The sequence below is a fragment of the Strix aluco genome, chromosome 22 (assembly GCF_031877795.1).
Source record: "Strix aluco isolate bStrAlu1 chromosome 22, bStrAlu1.hap1, whole genome shotgun sequence".
In the NCBI taxonomy this organism is placed as follows: Eukaryota; Metazoa; Chordata; class Aves; order Strigiformes; family Strigidae; genus Strix; species Strix aluco.
The window spans coordinates 7,006,298-7,025,732 of NC_133952.1; the positions used below are offsets into that span (position 1 = coordinate 7,006,298).

Sequence of the window (19,435 nt, forward strand, 5' to 3'; positions counted from 1 at the left end):
TCCATGTAACAGTTTCTTTTGTTAGTTATTATTTCATATTGTCTCTCTTAATTTAAGTTGTTGTATCACAGGAATTTCACTGTGCTGTGCCCCAAGGCACGATCTCAGATGGGCCAAATAACTTCATTAAATAAGGGACTCCTTTACTGAAGATAAAAAAAAAAAAAGAGTAGAAGAATATACCCCAGGTGGAGGGGTTTGGGGAACAGGGTCCCATGTGGTTCTTGCTGAGGGATTGGAAAGGTGGTGCAGCTCCAGGTGTGTGTACCCCTAAGAGCCTGCCCGCAGCGGGAGGCAAGGTATGAAGTCCTCTATCCCTGGTGAAGAAACACAACCCTAACAGTTGTCTTAGAAAATCTTAATAAAAGTGAAGCTTCTTGTCTGAGCAGTTGGGAGTTGAATTTTCATTGAGCTGCTTTGCCAGAAAGTCCTGTTTAATGAAATAGACTGTCAAAAGCATCTTTTCCAATGTCTCATGTAGAAAAAGAGCTGGAAAAATGATACAGAGTGCAGTGACTGCAGTGAAACGGGCTGTGACTCATGTAGTAATTATGCCAAGGATGCCCAAATGGCTAATGAGCATCTCTGGCTACTTGCATACTTGTCCTGTGACAGTATTTGGAAAGCAGAGGGAGACATGGGATGCTGAGAAGTGCGAGTGCTCCCAAAGCTGAGAGCGTCGCTGTCTTAGGATGGCTCATCCCCGTGGCACTGTAATAATTGTAAGGGAATAGTTATTGCTGAAGTGTGGGGGAGAAGAAAGGGGAGAGCGCCCAGCCGTCTCCTCCACACACACCCTACACCGACCTCCGGCTGTTGTTCCCAGGTAAGACACGCTGGTAGGTGAGAAGTCAGGATGTTTCCCCACGCAGTGTTGAAGGTTGCACGTGTATCTCGGCGTCTCTGGAAGGTCACTTGGGTTCAATGGCAACTCACAAAGTGTGTGGACCTGGTATTAACGCAACCCAGGAAGCCCGGTGGTTGTTAGTTTTAAAAAGCATCACTGCAGTGCTGGGTTGGGGCTGGAAAACCTTGGCTGCTGTGTTCAGTGCAAAGCCCTTGGAAGGAAAGGAAGGGATGAAAACACTGGCAGCGGGGGCCGGCACTGGGGCACGTGCCAAAGTACCACTCTCTGGTTTGCAGAGGAGCGCTCCTTTGCAAAATCTGCTGCTTCTGCCTTAAAATTAAGCGTGATAAAATCTTGCAGGGCTTGCTAGCTGTTCTGCAACAGTCTTGTTTGTAGGTTTGTTTGCAGGTGCTGAATGGCCACAGCGCAGCTGAGCGTGCCCCCGGTCAGCAGAGCAGCCTCTTTGTCTGGGGTTGGCATTCGGGTCCTGCCAAGTATCGGAGCAGCCCTGGGAATAGCAGGAAACCTTTGTTTGCAGGATATTTGTAGGTGGGCAATTTATTTTCAGGGGGAAGCGCTGTGGTTTTGCATACGTGCATCCGAATGGATTCGCTGTTGACTTGCAGCACAGTGGGGCAGTAGCTGCTCTTGCAGCACGATGCGGGTTTGGCCGAAGGGTGGATTTGTGCTCCTCTTCCCGTGTGTTTCAGCCAGATGATGTGGGAGTTTCTCACCCGCAGGAGCAGAACTGGGCCAAAAAGCGATCTTGAGGTTTGCTGTTAACAAAAATGCAAGGTTTAGGCTTGTTTCCAGCAGGCCTGGGCTGCTTTTCAACAGGATTATAGTCGTGTTGTGTATGGCACAACACTGGTGTTGAGGGAAATGCTGTGGCTTGGGACAATATAGGGCTGATGCGCTTCCCTCCTTCGCAAACCCATGGGGGGATGCGGGTGCTCGAGCCCAGCTCACCAACCCACCCACCTCCAACCGCAGTCGCGCTTGAAAGACGTGCTTAAAAACTCAGAAAGCAATGGAGGGAAGGCATGGGAATTAGCAGAGTGCAGTGGTGGGAGCCCGTGCTAATTAGGGATTGTCATTTGGGGTACTGTTTGCCGGCAGCGAAGGGGAAACAGGTTTGGGAAGTTGGGGTTGGTTGGTTGGATGGGGAGAAAGAGGCTCATGTGTTGCCGGCATCGGTGAGGCTGAAGCAGAGGCTGCTGGGGGTTGGTTGTTGGTGGTGGGTGTGTTATTTTCCCTTTTTCTGCTGAAAAAGGGTTTGTGACAGCCTGGAATGAAGGCACGTTGATGGAGGAATGTGCCGATGGATGACGGGGTCCCCATCACCAGGTGGCAATATTTATCCACTTGCCTGAGGTTGCGAGACCTGTTTGTGCATGTGTGCATGGTATTAAATAAAAAATAAGTAATAAAGAGAAAAAAAAAATGTTCACTGACAGCTTGTGCGGCCCCCTGTGAGTTTTTTGATACGTGAGGAAACGTTCCTGTGCATGTCACCCACTGGCAAGGAGAGCTGTGGCCAGCGCCGGAGCGGAGCTGTGTTGTGCTGCCGGGCCAGTTGCTTGGAAAAAGGGATAAAAACCAAAACAAAACAAAGAACAAAACGCACCCTGGAGGGCAGCAGCGGGCTCCAGTGCGGCCGGAGTTTCCAAGGCTACTGTAAGGCTGTGGCCATGCTGCCAGCCGGGGCAGAGCCGCCTTTGGGTTGATTTTGTACAATTTCTAGTGCACGAGTTGGTTGAGACATTCGTGGCTCTGTTGCATGTGTTGGATGGGGGATTGTTAAATGAGGAGTTGTTTTTTTTTTAATGCAAGCCTTGCAGGGGAAGCAGCTGGACAATGCAAGCCTTTCTAAGGAGCTCGGAGGGGTGTGTTCAGCTGAAACCGTGCACCACGATGATAGGCAGGCACGAAGGGTCCGACATCGTCCTGCAGGTAGGGGCGAGGAAGCCGACTGTTGTGAAATGGGTGGTGGTTTGGATGTAGGGAGTGGAATGCACTGGGGTCCGTGCAAAGCGTGGGGGCTGCCAGCTTGCTTATGCTGACGCACAACAAGGAGAGGGGGGTTCGGCAAATGAGTAACAAAACCTGAGCTGCTTTCCGGCAGGTTTCCCTGCTTGCCCGTTGATTGCCCGCTGCCAGTCCGCAGGTGTAGCAGATCATCACGCAGCCCTCGAATTCAGAGCCTCGGACAACAGCTTCATCCTTCAGGACCTCAACTCCCCCCACGGCACCTTCGTCAACGGCTGCCAGGTCCAAAATGCGGCCGTGAAAGTGATTCCGGGGGACACCTTGCGCTTCGGCACGGGGGGAGCATCCTTCGAGCTGGTGGTGGATGGGGCTGCCCAGGTAAGGATGGGGTGCTGCTCCCTAGGGAAAGGTGGGTGCTGCTCCCCAGGGAAGGGAGGGGTTGGTGCTGCTGCCCAGGGAAGGCCCCGGGAGCAGGAACAGGCTCCCAGGCTTGTCTGGGCGATTCTTCGGAAAGGTTGAGGGGGGGTGGAATGAAAAGCTTGAGCTCCCTCTGCTGAAGAAACTCGGGCAGTTCAGTAGGGAAAAGGAGTAGCACGGGACAGGTTTCCCAACAAGCACGTTGGACATGAGCAGAGGTAGGTCTGGAAAAATGTCCTTTTTCTCTGTTTGCATTTTATCTTTCCTCAAAAGCTACTTACAGAACCACAGAATCATTCAGGTTGGAAAAGACCCTTGGGATCATTGAGTCCAACCATCAGCCCGACTTACTAGCATTTTGCTTTTGGGTTATTATACAGTTAAGGATTGATAAGTTCCAGTATTGTTTTGGCTCTTGAGGAATCCAATAAAATAGATACTGAGACAGAGTCCCAAAAAACTGTGTGTGTAGTGTGCCCGGTAGTGGGAGTCGCATTGCCTGGTCTTCTAGCAGTGCCCACGTACAAATAAAACTGAATTGGAGTCAGCCAGTTTGTGCACCCAGATACTGGGGTTGGAGGTCTTGGCAAGATTCCTGGTGTAGCAAACTGAGCTGCTGAATCCAAAGTTGTCCAGAAAGCCTTGGCTAAGAGAAATTTAAAAAATGCTCAGCTGCAGATGAAGCCAGAGCAGCTGGGGTGCCAGTGCTGGTTAGGTAAAGCTAGTTCCTGCTGGAGCAGTGAGCATTTTAATTTTCAAAATTATATGTGTAGGATGTGCCCAGAAAAGCAGTTTTGCACCGTGACACAGAGGAAGCCCTGCGGGTGCCTCTTCATTGCTCTGGGCTCTGTGATCCTCCTTTGGTGGAATAGCTTTGAAGCCTGACCCTGCCGACTGCAGAGCATAAATCACCTCTGTGTTGCACCCTGTGAAGTGTTTGTGGTGTCTAATACAGGGAGATCTCTCTCATTTTCAGTACTGTTAGAGGAACGTGTTGTAAAGAGGTAGGAGTCACATCCCTGCCGTGCCTCAGAGCGCAGGACCAGTGCCCAGGAAGGGACAACGTAATGCTACAGTGGAATCCAGCTGTGAGCAAGCGCCCAGGGTAGCATCGGTAGCAAAAACAGCGGGTCTGACACGTGCTCTGGGAGAAGACAAGGTGCTGGAGTAGAGGGGAGCGTGCGCTGGGGTCTTTGGCTCCGTTGCAGAAGGATGCCAGGATAACAGCGGGTGTTGGAGGTCTGCATCCAGGCCAGGTCCAAGACCACGTAGGCAGACGTTTAGTTCAGCCCTTGTAATTGAGGGCTACGTGTAAGCTGATGTACGAGACCTTAATGGTGGCTTGTCTCTACCGTACTGGAAAGCTCTGCTCATAAGGAGAATAGCAGATAATGTCCTAATTATGTGTCTGACACGCTCAGCGTAAGGTCTGATAAATGTGATGCAAGCCAGGAGTGCAGTGAGAGGCAAGATGACAGGGTAGGACCTGGTGTGTGAGCCAGGAGAGGCGTGAAAGGAGGGCTTCCAGATGTCTCAAATGACATGCAGCGTTAGGGTGGTCAAATCTAGAGAGAGAGGGAAGAGCTCCCAAAGCAGCAGATCCCAATAATTTCTTTCACTTTCAGCAAAATATTTGGGCTTCCTGCTGATACTTGGGCAGTGGAAATCGGAAAGGACTAAAATTCTGCTTCCACTCAGCTCAGTGCCAGGGTTTTGTACAACATCATGCACTCCATCAGGGGCTAAAAACCTTCCTAAAACCTGGCTGATATTGTGGCCTTTTCCCACCGCAGATCTCCTATCCCCCCGTGAAACGTCGCACCACGTGGACCGGGCAACTCCAGGTGGTCGCGGAGCCCAAACCCTCGACTCCTGCATCTCCTCCCCGCCTCCCCTTGCTGCTGGGGCAGCATCCCCCCAGCTTTCCTGGCAGCTGGGCTCCCGGAGTCGCTGGCCACACGCCCCACCCGCCGCTGCGGAAGCGACCCGTGAGCGCCAGGGCTCGGAGCGCGGCCACCACCATCTCACCGGGCGCTTTCAGTAGGATCTCCACGGTGAGGCCAGGTACTCCCCGCTGCCAAACGTGGTGGTTTGTAGCCTGGAGTCCTCTTGGAGCAACTCAGCGTTGAGTGGGGTTGATCCAAGCAGAGGCAGTTTTGAGACGAGCTGAGACGTTGACGAGCCTTGCCAGCAACTGGGTGTGAGTTCAGAGGAGCCAATCGGAGACCGTGTGTGGTCCTCGGTGGCATTTGGGCCAGTTAAGAAATGGGCTGTGACATACAAAGGGGAATGTCATTGCCCTCGTAGCTGAGACGGACGTTTCCTTTTCCTTTTTCCTTGTGTGTGACTGGGAAGGGCGATGACTAACTTTTTCTGCACTGGTGACTCATGCACCTATTCCTGTCTCCTCTTTGAAGTGATGTTTTTTCCTCCTTTGAAGTGCAGTTACTGGCTGCCTCGAGCACAGGAACTTTAATTGAGGTCTATAGCTGTTATGCTTCTGAAAATACAGTATGAGATAGTGGTGGAGCAGAGGCAAGGCTCTGGGACAGTAGTACAGCTGGAGAAGGAGACTTTTGCCATGAATGTGGCTTGTTATTGCCTGATACACAATCATGTTGTTTTCCTGGTTTGGGGTTGGGTTGTTTGAGCAGTCGTGAGCAGTACAAAGTCAACAGTGAAGTGCCAAAGTACAGCTGGTGCTCCAGCGCAGAGGCAGTACCACACAGTCCCAGCAGCATCACATAAAGATGTGTGGACAGGCAGAACTTGAAATTACAGTGAAGGTAAAGGGAGGGAAGCGCGAGCTCCAAGTTAGCACATATTCTTCTGATTTTGGGGAAATAGAGCCAAAAGGATCTGATTGCAGTGGGCGTAGCTAATCACACACAGAAAGCCATAAAAGAAAGTGTAACTTCTTTCTGCAGGGCTGGGTAATGCTGAAAAACCAGAGGAGCCTTTCTCGGCTGTGTCTCTGCTGCCGTTGAGGTTTTTTTGGTTCCCAGAGGTGTATTATTCCTCTCTGTTGTGCAGACTGTTTGCACTGGTGTCTTTTCAGTGCCAAATAGTTGGTTTCTCCTCTGGTTGTGAACTGAGCTCATGGACTGTAGCCACTGCCTCAGCGTAGTTTTGAGACAAGCGAGAGGGATGCTGCAAGAAGCTTCACTGCTGCCTGCAGCCAGTTCTCATGCTGACATTTGCTGCTGTGCTCTTTGATCTCTTCCAGTCTCGACCAGCGTCTCAGGTGATGGTGCGAGCGGTGTGGGGGCAGCCCCTTCCCTGGGGACTCACGACGCGGATTTCCTCCCCCAGGAGAAGGTGATTCTGGGGAAGGTGTGAGGGATGCGATCGCTGTCCTGCTCTCAGGCAGAGCAGGCAAACCCTGCCAAATGGTTGTGTGTCCAACAGCGAGTCCCAGAGGGGTGCAGGGACTGCTGGGGGCACGGCGGGATGTGGGAAACCAGGGCGAGCAGGTCCATGCGGTCGATGGCCACGGGTCAGTACCTCCGGAGCAGGCAGCCCGATGTCACCGTAACCGGAGAGTGACCGATGGCACCTGAAATCTGTCCACAGGGTGAAAAGCTTCTGCGCCTGGAGAAGGAAATTGGTCGCCCCTCTGGTTTGGAAACAGAATCAAAGCAGAAGGATGCAGTGATAAGAAATCTGCAGGATGAGATCGCAGCGATGGCAAAGACCCTGGCTCAGGCTGCGGCGAGGAACGAGGTAGAGCTGACCCAGAAGCTGCTCGCCTTCGACCGAGAGCTGGGAGCCAAAACGGAGGAGACCAAAGCCTTGAGGGAACAGGTACCGAATGCTTTAAGAGGCACCGAGGGGAAAAATACCTCTCTGGTAGTAGTAGATGTATTTTTAGTTTAACACCCAGGTTTTAGGAGGAACAGGTCGCTTGTTTGAAACCCAGGGAAATGAGGAACAGGGTTTTTTTCTTGCAGTGGTTTTATTTTGCACATTTGCTTGCTTTCTGTGCAAGTTTCCCTTGAAGAAGCTGGGAAATAAATTTCCCTGTCTGTGGCAGGATCTGTAATGCTGCAGCAAGGAGGGAAACAGAAGCATAATTGTCTTCTGGGGGGAAAAGGCACACACGGCTACCATGGGCCAGGCAGCCAGGCTGCTTGCTTTCCCCTCGCCCCTCTTGCCCCTGGAGCAGACTGCGTGGTTGTGTTTGCAGGGGAAAACCCATCCCAAAGGCAGTGCAGCCCCTGGGCATCCTGCTGAAAATAGGTGGCTGGGTAGAGGAGAGAAGGCTTATATTTCTTCTCCAGGGATGTGTCATTAGCACGCACCCACGCTTTATGAGACCTCAGAAAATGTCCTGGAGAGGCAGTGACAGAGTCCTCCTGAGTACCTCCAGCATGGGAGAAGGGTCAATCCAAGGTGTCGGTCCGACACGAGGCACACAGGTCAGCAGCTGGGCATCTTTGCCAGCCCATCCCAGCGGCATCCTGCCCTCCCATCTAATCCTGGGTCTGACGGAGGCGGTGAAATGCTTTGTGCTCATCCTGACTGTCTGTTGTGAAGAGGAGCTTTTGATAAGCAGGTTCCTGATGGAGAGGAGGTGATTAGTTTTGGGGTGCTGTCAGCATTGCTGCTGTTACTGCACTGGGATGAGGCGATGTGCAGTGCCTGTCTTCCCAGCAGCTTTCCTTTCTCTGACAAAAGCATCTTCCGCCTGCAGATTTGCGCTTTTGTACCCTCTAGTAATTGCCACATGAAACCGGTCATTTGAGCAGTGGGAAGCGTGTTTGTGCTGTCTGTGCAGTGATGATATGCCAAAGTGGATAGCACAGGCTGTTCCCCGCTCCTGATTTCCAGTAGGGACTGCAAAAACTGTCTTTGCAGCAGAAATGTGAATGTGAGTTATTAGCAGCTCCAGATCTGCGTTTGTGGTAATAAATACATATAGCCTGAGCAGGCGATAGGTCTGCAGGCATTTCAGTGTCACCCAGCCCCAGCCATAGATTCCTGGCATGGCAGACAGCAGGAGACAGTGCTTCTATGGGCCTTTTATATTAGGATTTCAGTGTGAATGGCCAAAACCAGTCTAAGGTGGTCCTATCCGAAGCAATGACTGCTGAGAGTTAGTCAAAGATGCTGAAGAGTAACTCCATCAGACTGACCTGGAAGTGCCAGATTTCCGTCTCTGAAGGGGGCTGTAATAGAGTTAATAAGTGATCCGGTGAGGAATGGGGGTGACTCTGTGTCTTGCAGATCAGCAGCCTGCAGAAAGGCTCAAGCCAGGTTTTCAGCCATTCCCTCTACGAAAGGGACCTGGAGATTGGAAGGCTGAGGAAAGAAAGCGAGAAGTTGAAGAGGGACCATGCTTTGGCTTCAGGTATTGTATCCCTGGAGCTCTGTGGAGGGGCACGAAGCAGTTTGGGACTGGTTCTTGATAATGAGGAGCATTGGCAAAACTGTCTGGACAACAAATGATTTGTAGCAGCTTGTAGAAATCATCCAACCTCTGTTTCTGTGCCCTGAAGCTCTGCGGGAGTTGCAGGCGGTGTCTGACATGACAAGTGCCCCTGGGGTGAGGGACAGTGTGGGGACCGAAGGCAGGGAGTGATGGGATGGAGAACTTTGGTAGGGAAAAAAGCCTCGAGCACTGATTGCAGGGCAGGCTCTGAGCCAGCAGAAAGCAGTGCTGGTCAATGGGCTGCTGTGCACCCCGAGGGGGGGAGACCTGCCCCCCGCCCGAGCTGCCGTGGGGCTGCACCTGGCTGCAAAGGCCACCTCAAACCACAAGCCTTTCCAATGGCCTTTATCCCTGCCTTTATCAGGCACGAGGAATGTTGTGCGTGCGCAAAATATTGGCTTGGGTAATGCATTCAGATTAGCAAAACTGTTCTGCTTGATTTCATTGCCCGAGATAAGGGAGCAGTATCACTGCTTGGCAGGGAGGAGGCATCAGAGCCGTGGATCTGACATAGTAAGGCAGCAAAAACAGATCTGTAAGAGCTGCTCATCTTTCAGGGAGCATGTGCTGCGAGGCCCCGAGGAGCTTGTTAGTGATGCTGTCACAGAGCAATGGCCAGCGCGGCGTGCCAAAAGCTGTCCAAGGCCGATGCTTGTCAAAGGGGGAGGTGGCTAGAGGGCTTTTGCAGGGCTGTGCTTGGGTAGCCTCTCACCACAGCTGGTTTTACAGGTCTAGTGACCAGCCTGCAAAGGGAGATTGCCAGTAAGGAGCAGAAAATCCAGCAACTCAAGGAAGACGTTGAAAAAATGAAGAAGGAAAACAGAGTGAAGGACAATCAGCTAGCAGTCGTTTCTGCCAAGGTCAACATCCCTAATGACGGGCTCCGTAATTTACAGTCTCACGTGAGGGTTAACGCTGAGAAGGGCCACACTCCTCTCTGTTAAGGCGCGTAGCAGCTATTTGTGTGGCTGTTTATGGGGGCAGTTGTGATGTGAGGGTCCTGGCTGCATGCAAATACAAGTTGCAGAGCCGTACCTCTGGGACGGGGCCACGGTTGTGCCGAGGTGTCGTGTGATGTCCCCAGAGCGGTGTCACCTTCCCCAGCCGGATCCCCCCCCACCTTGTTCTGCATTCAGGTACTGTGTGCCCTGGATTGCTGCGAGCACAGTAGCTGTTTGTACGCACGAAGCACTCGTGCCAAGATCCTCCCGAGGAGCCATGGAAACCCCGTCTTCGTGTGGCTCCCTGCGGCCCAGCCTGCTTTGTCCCTTAAAGAAAGCGGCCGGTGCAGCAGGTTGTTTCTCTGTATTTGCAGCTTCCTCTGCATCTGGCAGAGCTGCATCGTCTGCATAATTAAGCACAGAGTGGGCGCTGCGTGTTGGCTGCCTGACTGGGCACTGTACAGGCAGATTTCAGTGATTCACTGTGAATTTTAAATCATGGAAAAGATGTGTGGGACCCTTGGGGTGCAGGCAGGGGTCACCACACCTGCCAGCCTGTACCTGGCCCAGCATCCCCGCCCCGAGCAGCTCTCTGGAGATGAATGCTGTGCCCCGCTTTGCCAAGGCTCAGCCCTTTAACCCGCGGAAAGGGGATATGCATGAGCACTCAAGCTGCTGTGTACGGGAGGAGAAGCATCCTGCTGGGTGGCTGGTGGCACTTGGTGGCCCACAGCGCTCGTGTCGAGGAAGAGAGCACATCCCAGAGCATCCCTCTGTGGTTTTCCCCACTCCATGGATGTGGAAAGCCCCAGAGGGAGGTGGGAGGTGGTGCAGGCAGGCTTGTGGGAGAGGCACCCGGGTGCTCAGGGTAGGCAGGACAGGGTCGGTCTCTGAAGCACCAATACCCTGAAACAGAACTGAAAGGCACAGTCTGATACAGTGATGATTAGCCTGGAAATGTCTGCTCATGTCATGTTCAGCTTACTGTGGATGTTCTGAAGAAGCATTTATTTTCCTGCATCCTTTTCCCCCATGCCTGTTATACCATTTCAAAGGCCAGAGGAATTTCTCTCTGTCAGGTACTCCCTGAAGATGTTTGTCCTTCTCTCAGCCAGGCAATGCTTTAATATGAGCATTTCCAGCTGCAGATACTCTTGTGCTCTCAGTGCCTTGATGGCTCCATCATGGGCACTCAGCCACCCATTAGGTATCTGAGCACTTAGTGAAGTATATGTTGACATTTGCTGCAGAAATGATCTGCCTGCCCTGATGATTTTTTTTTTCCTTGGTTGCCATTCATTCTAGTGCTCTAGAATTAAAGAGGAACTGAAGCATGAACTTGGAGAGAGAGAAGTAATGGCGTGCCTAAAAGTGAGTCTCAAGTCATTTGGGGTGATGGAGCATGCGGGAGAGCAGCGGCTGCGGGAATGCATCATCAAGAGAATAATTAACTGGGCATTTGAAGGGAGTTGTTTTGAATCCGGCTCCTGTAATAGAAGGCACCTACTGTGCATAACGAACCGGAGAAGCGTAAACTCCTGCAAAAAATGTAACACTGCATTACAATGCAGGAGAATGCTGTCAGAAATAAGATTGAAATGCCACTTGAAAGCCAATCAAGCTGCAGTAAATATAGGTTAGAAGAGAATTCCAGGGTAAACAAAATGGGATAAATGGGGAAAATGTCTTGCTTGTCAGTTAAAGTCCTCCAGAGAGGCAATGCCCAGCTCCTCTGGTGAGATTCTCTGCTGTGCTGGGGCTCTTGCAGCGCATCAGGGAGCTGGAACGCGACGTGGAGGGGCTGCAGGGAGAAGTCCAGAAGTATTGCACCAAGCAGGAGAGCATCCAAAAGCAGCTGGCTGAGAAAGGCAAGGTACCCGTCCGGCTGTGGGGTCTGCAGCACGGCCTGGCGAGGGCACGGCAGGTACCTCGGCTGCCTGGCACGGGCGGCAGAGGTGTGGGACGAGGTCAACAAGCCCCGTTGTACGGGCAGGGGCTCCAAATGTGCTGAGCTCCGCCACGGACCCCGGGGGAAGAAGATAACTCGGGTAGCAGACTGCCCTATGTGAGCGGTGTGTTAAGGATGGATGGATGGTGTCCTGGGGACAGGCATCCATGGATGGGTGGATGGTGTCCTGGGGACCAAACCCAGGCCACGAGCAGCACTAAGGGTCTGATGCTGCGAGCCCACCCCCTGCAAAAGGATTGCTGCCGGTCTCCTGCTCTTTCAAAGCTATATTTAAAGTCATCTGACGTAAATAGTGGATAGTTGGGGTAGAAGTGCTTGTGGCATGATTTTTGGGTATCGCTTTGATGTGCAAATGCTCTCGTCATTGCAGGCTGAGGAGGAGCTGCGAGAGGCCTGTGCCAGGCAAACTCTGCAGCTGGAGGAGATGGGGCGCAGGGAGCGCCTGCTGCGAGCAGAGCTGGGGCGGGCCAAGGAGCAGGTAGGGAGAGGCAGGGACGGGAGCATCCTGCTGTCTGGGCTGCAGGCAGCACAAAAGTACGGGTTCTCCCATGGGGAAGGACATCGTGTTTGAGTGCGGGAGAGGGAACACAGAGTCCTGAGCACCAAACCCTAGCACGGGGCTTAACTGGACATCGGGTGCAGTGGAATAGGCTTATCCACAGGATTTGTGTCGGCGTTGTAGAAGATGTGGTGACTTTAGTAGGATGCAGAAACACACTATACTCTCTATAATCGTAGTCATGCTGTCCGGGACCCATGCAAACCCTCCTCCGTGCCTCGGCAATGCTGCTCCGGGCAGAGACAGCCCTTTGCAGAATAGCATCATGCTAGATCACCAGGATAAATCCATGCTTTGCACAAGGAAGTTGTGCCCCCCCCCATTAAACTGCAACACACAGTTTTGCTAGTGTGAATTTGTTGGGAAACCCAGTCCATGAAAAAAGAAATAACAGAAAAAAGCTATGAGTGGTTTGATGAACATGTTTGGAAAATAACCCTGGTTTTTGTGCAGAGTGGAGCTGAAGGGCAGCCTCAAGCTTTTAAGGGCAGATGAGGACTTCTGGGTCTGCCATATAGGTTAGCACAGGGGCAGCCGTTTGTGGAAGCCCCAGGAGGAGCCAGCACCAGCTGCGATACAGAAGCATTAAATGCTAACCTTGACAGGAATGGTTGTCACCTCCTGCAGAGAGGAGGGGGTGACATCCCCAGCTGTCCCCAGCCTGCCCCAGCTGTTTCACAGGAAGAAATAGGTGTCAGCCATGGGAAATCCCCGCTGGAGCCTGGGATGGAGCAACTGCCTGGCTCAGGTGGTCTGTCCCTTGCGATGTACACCGGCCCCCCGTCATCGTAATCCTCCCGCAGCAGAAGGAGGGCAGCAGGAGATGTTCAGGGGTCACGTCGCCCTTGGTGGCGGGGAGCCGACAGCCTCCCCGGTGCGTGGTGCTGGTGATCACACCTCGTAGGCAATGTCGTGGATGTGATTAACCACAGTGCCTCGCTGCCAGCGGGGTGCGAGCCGTCAGGGTCAGAGCAGGGGTGTCAGGGAACCCTCGCCAAGGTGAAAATGGTGCGTGAGCTAGAGCGATGGGTAGAGCAGACCAACAGAGCTGATATCAACTATCAGTGATTTTTGTTTTCCTGTGTCAATCTCTGCTGTAGCTGGGGTCCTTCAAAACCCAAGTGATGCGAGTCTGTTCTCCGGCAGCAGCGGGAGTTGCAGGGAAAGCCGTGACGGAGCAGCAGGTGAGTTTGGGTGCCAGCACACAGAGATGCTCGGTGCCTCCAAAGCTCAGCGTGGCTCAAGTTGGCCATAGCACCGTGCACAGTAATGCCAATAGCAGCCAAACTTGTCCAGATCATAAGTTGTGCTGCAGCTATCCCAGGTTAATGACACTGCTCCTTGATGTGTTTTGTCCCCCAAAGCTTGGATGAAGTCGGTGGGCTGCAACAGGGAGAAGCCCAGAAGTCTGATGTGGCTACCAGTTTGCAGCAAGTCTCAGTCATTGCTCGCTGAGACAATCTATGGTCCCTCAGCTGGAAAAGCGTGTTAATACAGTGCCTTATTCTCCTCTTTCTTTGTTTGCTTTTGCCAGGTGATAGAGAAGGTCAGGCAGCTTTCTGATGAGAACCAACACAGTCATGAGAGAGAGAAATGTCTGCAGGAGGAATTAAGCTCCAGGATCTCAAAGGAAAAGGAGGTGTCTGCAAATGTTGAGGTGTTCAAGAAATCCCTGCAGGAGCTCCAGGTCAGTCCTTGAAATACTGATGGCTAACTGACATTCAGGAGCTAAGCGGCACAGGGCATTTTTTTGGCCTCAGGATAGGTCAGAGAAAAGATACTCTTGTGCTTTGGTGCTAACCAGCACACAGCTCTCCAGATCAGCAAGAGGGGAGTATAGCCCCAAAAAGTTTTGGTTGGAAAGAAATAGGAGGTGTTGTAGAAGTGTGTCCTTCTCTGGGCCTGCCCAGAGCTGGTCCCACCAAAGACCTTGACCCATGAAGTGTGGTACCAAAGTGTTCACGTGGTTGTACCCTGTTTCAGAGATGTTGTGTGACTTGCTAAGTCCCAGAAGCCCCCTGACTGCAGAGCCTAGCTTGTTCATGGGTTGTATTTCTTCCAGGCTTGCCTGAGGAGCTCCTGCAGCAGCGAGAGCCTGCGAGGAGAGCTGGGGAGGCTGGAGGCAGTGTGCCTGGATCCCTCCGTCTCAGCCATCGGGATGGTGGTGGTGGAAATGGTGCACATCCCCCTGTCCTGGCTGGAGGGCACAGAACAGCTCCTGGCCAGCGTGGGGATGGAAATGCACTCCTCCAGCAAAGGTCTGTGTCCCACTGGGGGTCCCTGGGAACAAACCTGCTCCAGGTAGGATGTCCTAGCTAACCAGCTATCACGGAGAAAGTCCAGCATGAGCCCCTGCTTAGGGATGCCAGACCCCCATGTTGGTGCAAATCTCAGGCAGTTTGGGCAACTAGAAAACCTGCTCAGGCAGCATGTGTGCTTATTCCCTGCCTCTGCGGCCCCAGTCACCCCGTGCAGCCAGTGGCACCCACAGGGCTCGGGGGGTTTCTCAGTGGATGCAATGTCTGCACGTTGTGGACTGGATCTAGTGGTATCGTGGTTATTCGCTCAAAGTGGCTTTTGCCTTGGTGGCATGTGGGAAAGGCTTCTTGGCCACGATTGTGGCCGTGGTGCGGGCTGAGATCTGAACCCCTTTGTCGGGAGGTTACAAATTACTTTATCTTCCCCTTCCTGTGCCATCTCTGTTGCGGAGCGGCAGAGCGATTGCTGCGTGGAGTTTGCCAAAACCAAGTTGAGGTGAACAGTGCATGGGAAACGCGGCAGCTGTAGAAATGTAGGTCTGTGCCGAAGCATTGTGCGTTGCAGAGTGTCGCTGCAGAGGGGTAACGGCTCTGGCAGTGGCGTGGGAGGGCAAGCGTGGCTCTGACGGCAGCTCTGCACAGGGGTGCAGGATGTGCTGTGTGCTGGGTGGCAGCAGGGTGCAGCGGCGTTGGCGAGGGCGCAGGAGGAGCTGTGAGGCCGCCCTGGTTAGCAGAGTGGTAATTATAGCACCGGGAGCATCGTGCAGCGACAAGCCATCCTCAGCTCTTGCAGAAGCGTCAGGCTTAGAGAAGACGGGGTGACGCAGCAAAAATGGGTGATGGAGTGTGACGAGGAAAACAAGTCTCCTGGTGGGAACAGGCATCTGGGCTGTGTGTGCAGTCAAGTTCCCTTCCAGAGATGTCTCAGCAATAGCAGTGATCTCCCAAGGGTGGGAATATGCTGGAGTTCCAGTAAGTGCGGAGTGAAAACCCTCAGCTGGCCCCTAGGAGCCTTTTCCGAGGTGATCTCTGAGCCTGAATCCCATAGCAAGAGGCTAGTGAGGGTCTCGAGGCTTGTGAGGGTCTCTGGGTGCAAGGCAGAACAGCTGCCCACGGGTCTTTCCTTCCCCAAAAGCTGAGAACAGCACATCCGCTGCCCCAGCTTGGGAGGGAAACCTCCGTCCAGTGTGTTTTCTGGGTATCCCAGTGAGCCCCGGGGGGTGACTGTGTGGGAAGTTAGTGGTGGTCCCTTCTCCCAGCTGCCTATGGAGGAACAGGGACCTCCCCCATCAGATGAGGGGCTGAGTGCCCAGGTTGAAGGTCAACAGTGACCAAAACAAGTTTTGCAAGGAGGCAAGCAGCCTCCCCAGGCCTCCAAGGATGCCCCAGGTGGTAAACATGGGCTGCGTGAGCCCCCCGGACAGCGAGATTCCCTTGGCTTTTGCAGGGCTGTTGGCTGCTCTTGAGAGCCTGCTGAAAAACAGTCAGGAAACTGCACAGAGGAATCGGATGTTACAGGTAAAAACATGCGTATGTATATCAGCGGAGTTGATCTGGGATCTTTCTATCAGTAAACACGATGGTAGCCCTAAGCGAGCCAGTGTGGGACCCGAATTGGGAATGTAGAGTAGCAGAGGTCCCTGGGTCTGCAGTAAACACAGGGGGATGGAGAAGATGGAGCCCACTGTCAGTGTGTCAGTGTCCGTACCCCTAATGTGGCAAGGATGGAGGGTATGTCTCTTTTTTGAATTGCTTGTGGATGAAGGTACACAGGATGTTTATTTCTGCCCCAACACGCTTCCTTTAACACCTCAGTACCTGCCGTTTCCCCACAGGCCCAATTAGAGAGGGTCCAGGAGTCGCAGGCAGCTTTGCTGCAGGAGCACGTGAAGGAGCTGGAAGCAAAACACGAGCAAGACCTACAGATAAAAATCAAGCAAACAATCTCAGAAAAAGACAAGGAGAACAAAGAGGTATGATGGTGTGGTGGTTTGTTAGGAGAACGACTGTTAGGCAGGAAAAATAAGTGCCTGTAATAGCGTTGCCTAGTGAGAGGAAGAAGTCTCTAGCCCTGAACTGTCTCAGCGCAGTCCCAAGAGCCTGGATATCAGCTATCCTCGTATATTGATGTTTTGAACTCCCCAAAGTAGCCATGGTGGAACTGGAAAGCATCTGTGGCTAATGGCAGGATGCGCCGCTGCCACTCAATCCCTGGGAGAAAGCGGCAAGCAAGGAGCATCATCCAGATGCATGAGCTTAGCGAGACGTGGCACGGTCTGTAGTAAATGGAATGCGAGCGCAGGCTGGCTTCCTAGCAAGCCTTTTGCTCCTTTCCTCACGCTGAACTCCTTTTAGGTCTGTTTTGGCTGGAAAAGTATATCCCCTGAGGAGCAGGGGGGTGGCTGGCTGGATATTAGGAATCATTTCTTTACAGAACGGGCAGTCAGGCGTTGGAATGGGCTGCCCAGGGAGGTGGGGAGTCCCCATCCCTGGAGGTGTTCAAGAGTCGGGTTGACCCAGTGCTGAAGGATATGGTGTAGTTGAGAACTGTCAATGTTAGGTCAATGGTTGGACTGGAGGATCTTCAAGGTCTTTTCCAACCCAGATGATTCTGTGATTCTGTGGGCTCTTGCCAGGTCACCCTCAGTCCGGGGAAAGCCCCGGTCATCGAGCCGGCAGTGCTGGTGTGGGACATAGTTAGTCAAGGTGTGAGTAGGTGTTTTGCTGTGTCTGTGTGTTGTGACGGGGGCAGCGTATCATTGTGGTCTTGCCGGACAGTTTCTAGCATGCTTCGGTGTCTGTTGCTTTGGGAATGGTTGTTTCCTGGTGTCAAGTTTTCCAAGGAGGCAGGTAAGGAGCAGCAAAGCTCCTCCTCGTTGGTCTCTGCTGTACCTTTCCCCAGGTGCTCTTGTCCCCTCCCTCATCGAGTTGCCTTGTGTCCTGCCAAGCTTTTCTCCCATAATGTGCCCCTGCTCCAGAGCAGTGACCCTCCTGGTCGCTTTCCTTGTTGGAGTCGAGGTCTTTTGCCCAACGATATGATTTTTTTTCTGTGCTGAAACTGTGGGCTGTCGATTCTCAGATTCTAGAGAGCGCTGTTGCCAAGGAGAAGGACAAGTGCAAGCAGTCTGTGGAGGAAGAACAGAAGAAGATCCGAGACCTGGAGAGCCACCTGAGAAGCATGACTGAGGTCAGTGGCACACATGGGAGGTAAAACAGAACTGCTCGCACTTGGAATAAAGAAATCTGAAAGTGCTCTGGAGCATGGTGGTCCCTTTGGTCAGGGGTCATCCAGTGGACTGTGGGTTTTTTCCCCACAAATACACATAGATGCATATCTGCAGAGACAAAGGTGGATCCCTGCAAGCTTGTTAACTTCTCAGTTACTGCTGATTTCCTCGTGTAGGCAATATCAAGGAAGTTGGAGGAGCAGGAGGTTACAGACTGCAGACTGAGAGAAGCTGTGCACAAGCTGGAGGAAGCTGCAAGGCGAGAGGTAGTTCCTACAACCCTTGTGTGCAGGCAGAGGACGTGGCATAGATGTGGTTTCGGTGAATAAGCCTTCCCCAGTCCCTGCTGAGGAGGGGACAGGGCCCTGCAGCCTCCCCACTCCCTGAAATCCTTCCCTTCCCTCTGTCCTTCTGCCCGCTAGCCAGGCCGGATGATGCTGATTCCCAAAGGAAAACACGTGCAACGCTTCCAACCAAGATCACACCTCTTGTTTCCTAGCTGGCGTTACAGCAGCAGGTACTCACGCGAGATGAGCAGCTCAGGACCATGCAGGAGGAGACTGAGTTACAGAGGCAGAAACTGCAGGAAGAAATAGCAGAATATAAAGAGCAAAGCAAGCAGCATTCTCTGACGATTGTGACTTTAGAGGACAGGTTGCTGGAGGCCAAGCAGCAGCAAAAGAAACTGGAGGAAGAAAATGCAGCGCTCGTAGAAAAAATGAAAGGTAGGTAAGGGTTGTGTGGGGTGACTCGGCACTGAGCACCTTCTCAGTCAACGTGAAATTTATACAGAGATGGAGTAGTGCGTTCGCTGCTACGGAAAGTGTCGTGTAAGATGTTGGTTTGACGTTGACATGCAGGATGAGCTCCACGAGTCCCTGAAGAAGCTATTTCACAGGGGCTTGCAGTATATTGTTCTGTGGCTTTGGGAACTGTGTGAGTCATAGACATGGTTGCAGACAGGGCTTTCCCACTGGAGAAGGGCTCTTGGCCCTCTGAAACAATGAGACTGGAGCACTTTGGGCTGCACCCAGGCATAAGTGACCCAAGGGGAAGGGTGTAAGGAACTGTCTAAGCACTGTTTAACTGGAGCCTAAGAGACACAGGTTTCCCAAAAAGATGGTCCTCAGCCTTCAGAGCTGCTTGGTTTGAGGAGGAGAAGGCTGAGGGGAGACCTCATCACTCTTTACAACTCCCTGAAAGGACATTGTAGGGAGGTTGGTGCTGGTCTCTTCTCACAGGTGGTTAGTCACAGAACAAGAGGGAACGGCTTTAAACTGCAACAGGGGAGGGTCAGACTGGACATGAGGAACAAATTTTTCACAGCAAGAGTGGTCAGAGAGTGGAATAGGCTGCCCAGGGAGGGGGTGGAGTCCCCATCCCTGGGTGTGTTTAAGGGCTGTTTGGATGAGCTGTTGGGGGATGTGGTGTAGGGGAGAACTTTGTAGAGTCGGGCTGAGGGTTGGACTTGATGATCCCAAGGGGCTTTTCCAACCTGAATGATTCTGTGATTCTGATTCTGTGAAGGAAAGGATATATGTAGCAGAAGCAAGCAGGCCAAATGTGTATGCGTTACAAAGAAGTAATTGGCCTTTGTTCTTGTGTTCTGTAGGATTTCAGGGTGATGCCCGCCAGTCAACATCGGGAGCTTGTCTGGAGGTTTTTCCTGCCGCCGAGTGCCACGGTTGTCTGAGGTAAGCAGCTCTTGGTGGTGGTGGTCTTGGTCAGAGGGCTTGGAGAAGAGCAGTTCTTGCAAGGGCAGCTTAAGGAAGACTAAGGACCTGACAGCAACTTGTC

The 19,435-nt window shown here is 52.6% G+C and overlaps 1 protein-coding gene and 1 long non-coding RNA gene across 2 annotated transcripts in view; one reads left to right on the forward strand and one right to left on the reverse strand.

Annotated features, from left to right (window-relative positions):
* On the reverse strand, positions 1-5,377 carry LOC141933402 (uncharacterized). The gene is made up of 2 exons (XR_012626078.1): positions 5,282-5,377; positions 1-1,623 (listed from the first exon to the last, which is right to left on the reverse strand). It is a non-coding gene; the product is annotated as an uncharacterized LOC141933402 (long non-coding RNA).
* The window catches only part of FHAD1 (forkhead associated phosphopeptide binding domain 1), a 24,688-nt gene continuing 7,832 nt past the window's right edge, over positions 2,580-19,435 (forward strand). Inside the window, 19 exon segments of the mRNA XM_074848030.1 lie at positions 2,580-2,800; positions 3,008-3,214; positions 5,047-5,317; positions 6,480-6,571; positions 6,827-7,057; positions 8,480-8,603; positions 9,414-9,544; positions 10,931-10,996; positions 11,394-11,498; positions 11,965-12,072; positions 13,254-13,337; positions 13,688-13,840; positions 14,216-14,411; positions 15,859-15,929; positions 16,247-16,384; positions 17,491-17,598; positions 17,815-17,904; positions 18,138-18,363; positions 19,251-19,332. Coding sequence (XP_074704131.1) covers positions 2,705-2,800; positions 3,008-3,214; positions 5,047-5,317; positions 6,480-6,571; positions 6,827-7,057; positions 8,480-8,603; positions 9,414-9,544; positions 10,931-10,996; positions 11,394-11,498; positions 11,965-12,072; positions 13,254-13,337; positions 13,688-13,840; positions 14,216-14,411; positions 15,859-15,929; positions 16,247-16,384; positions 17,491-17,598; positions 17,815-17,904; positions 18,138-18,363; positions 19,251-19,332 — 2,579 coding nt within the window. The 5' untranslated portion in view covers positions 2,580-2,704.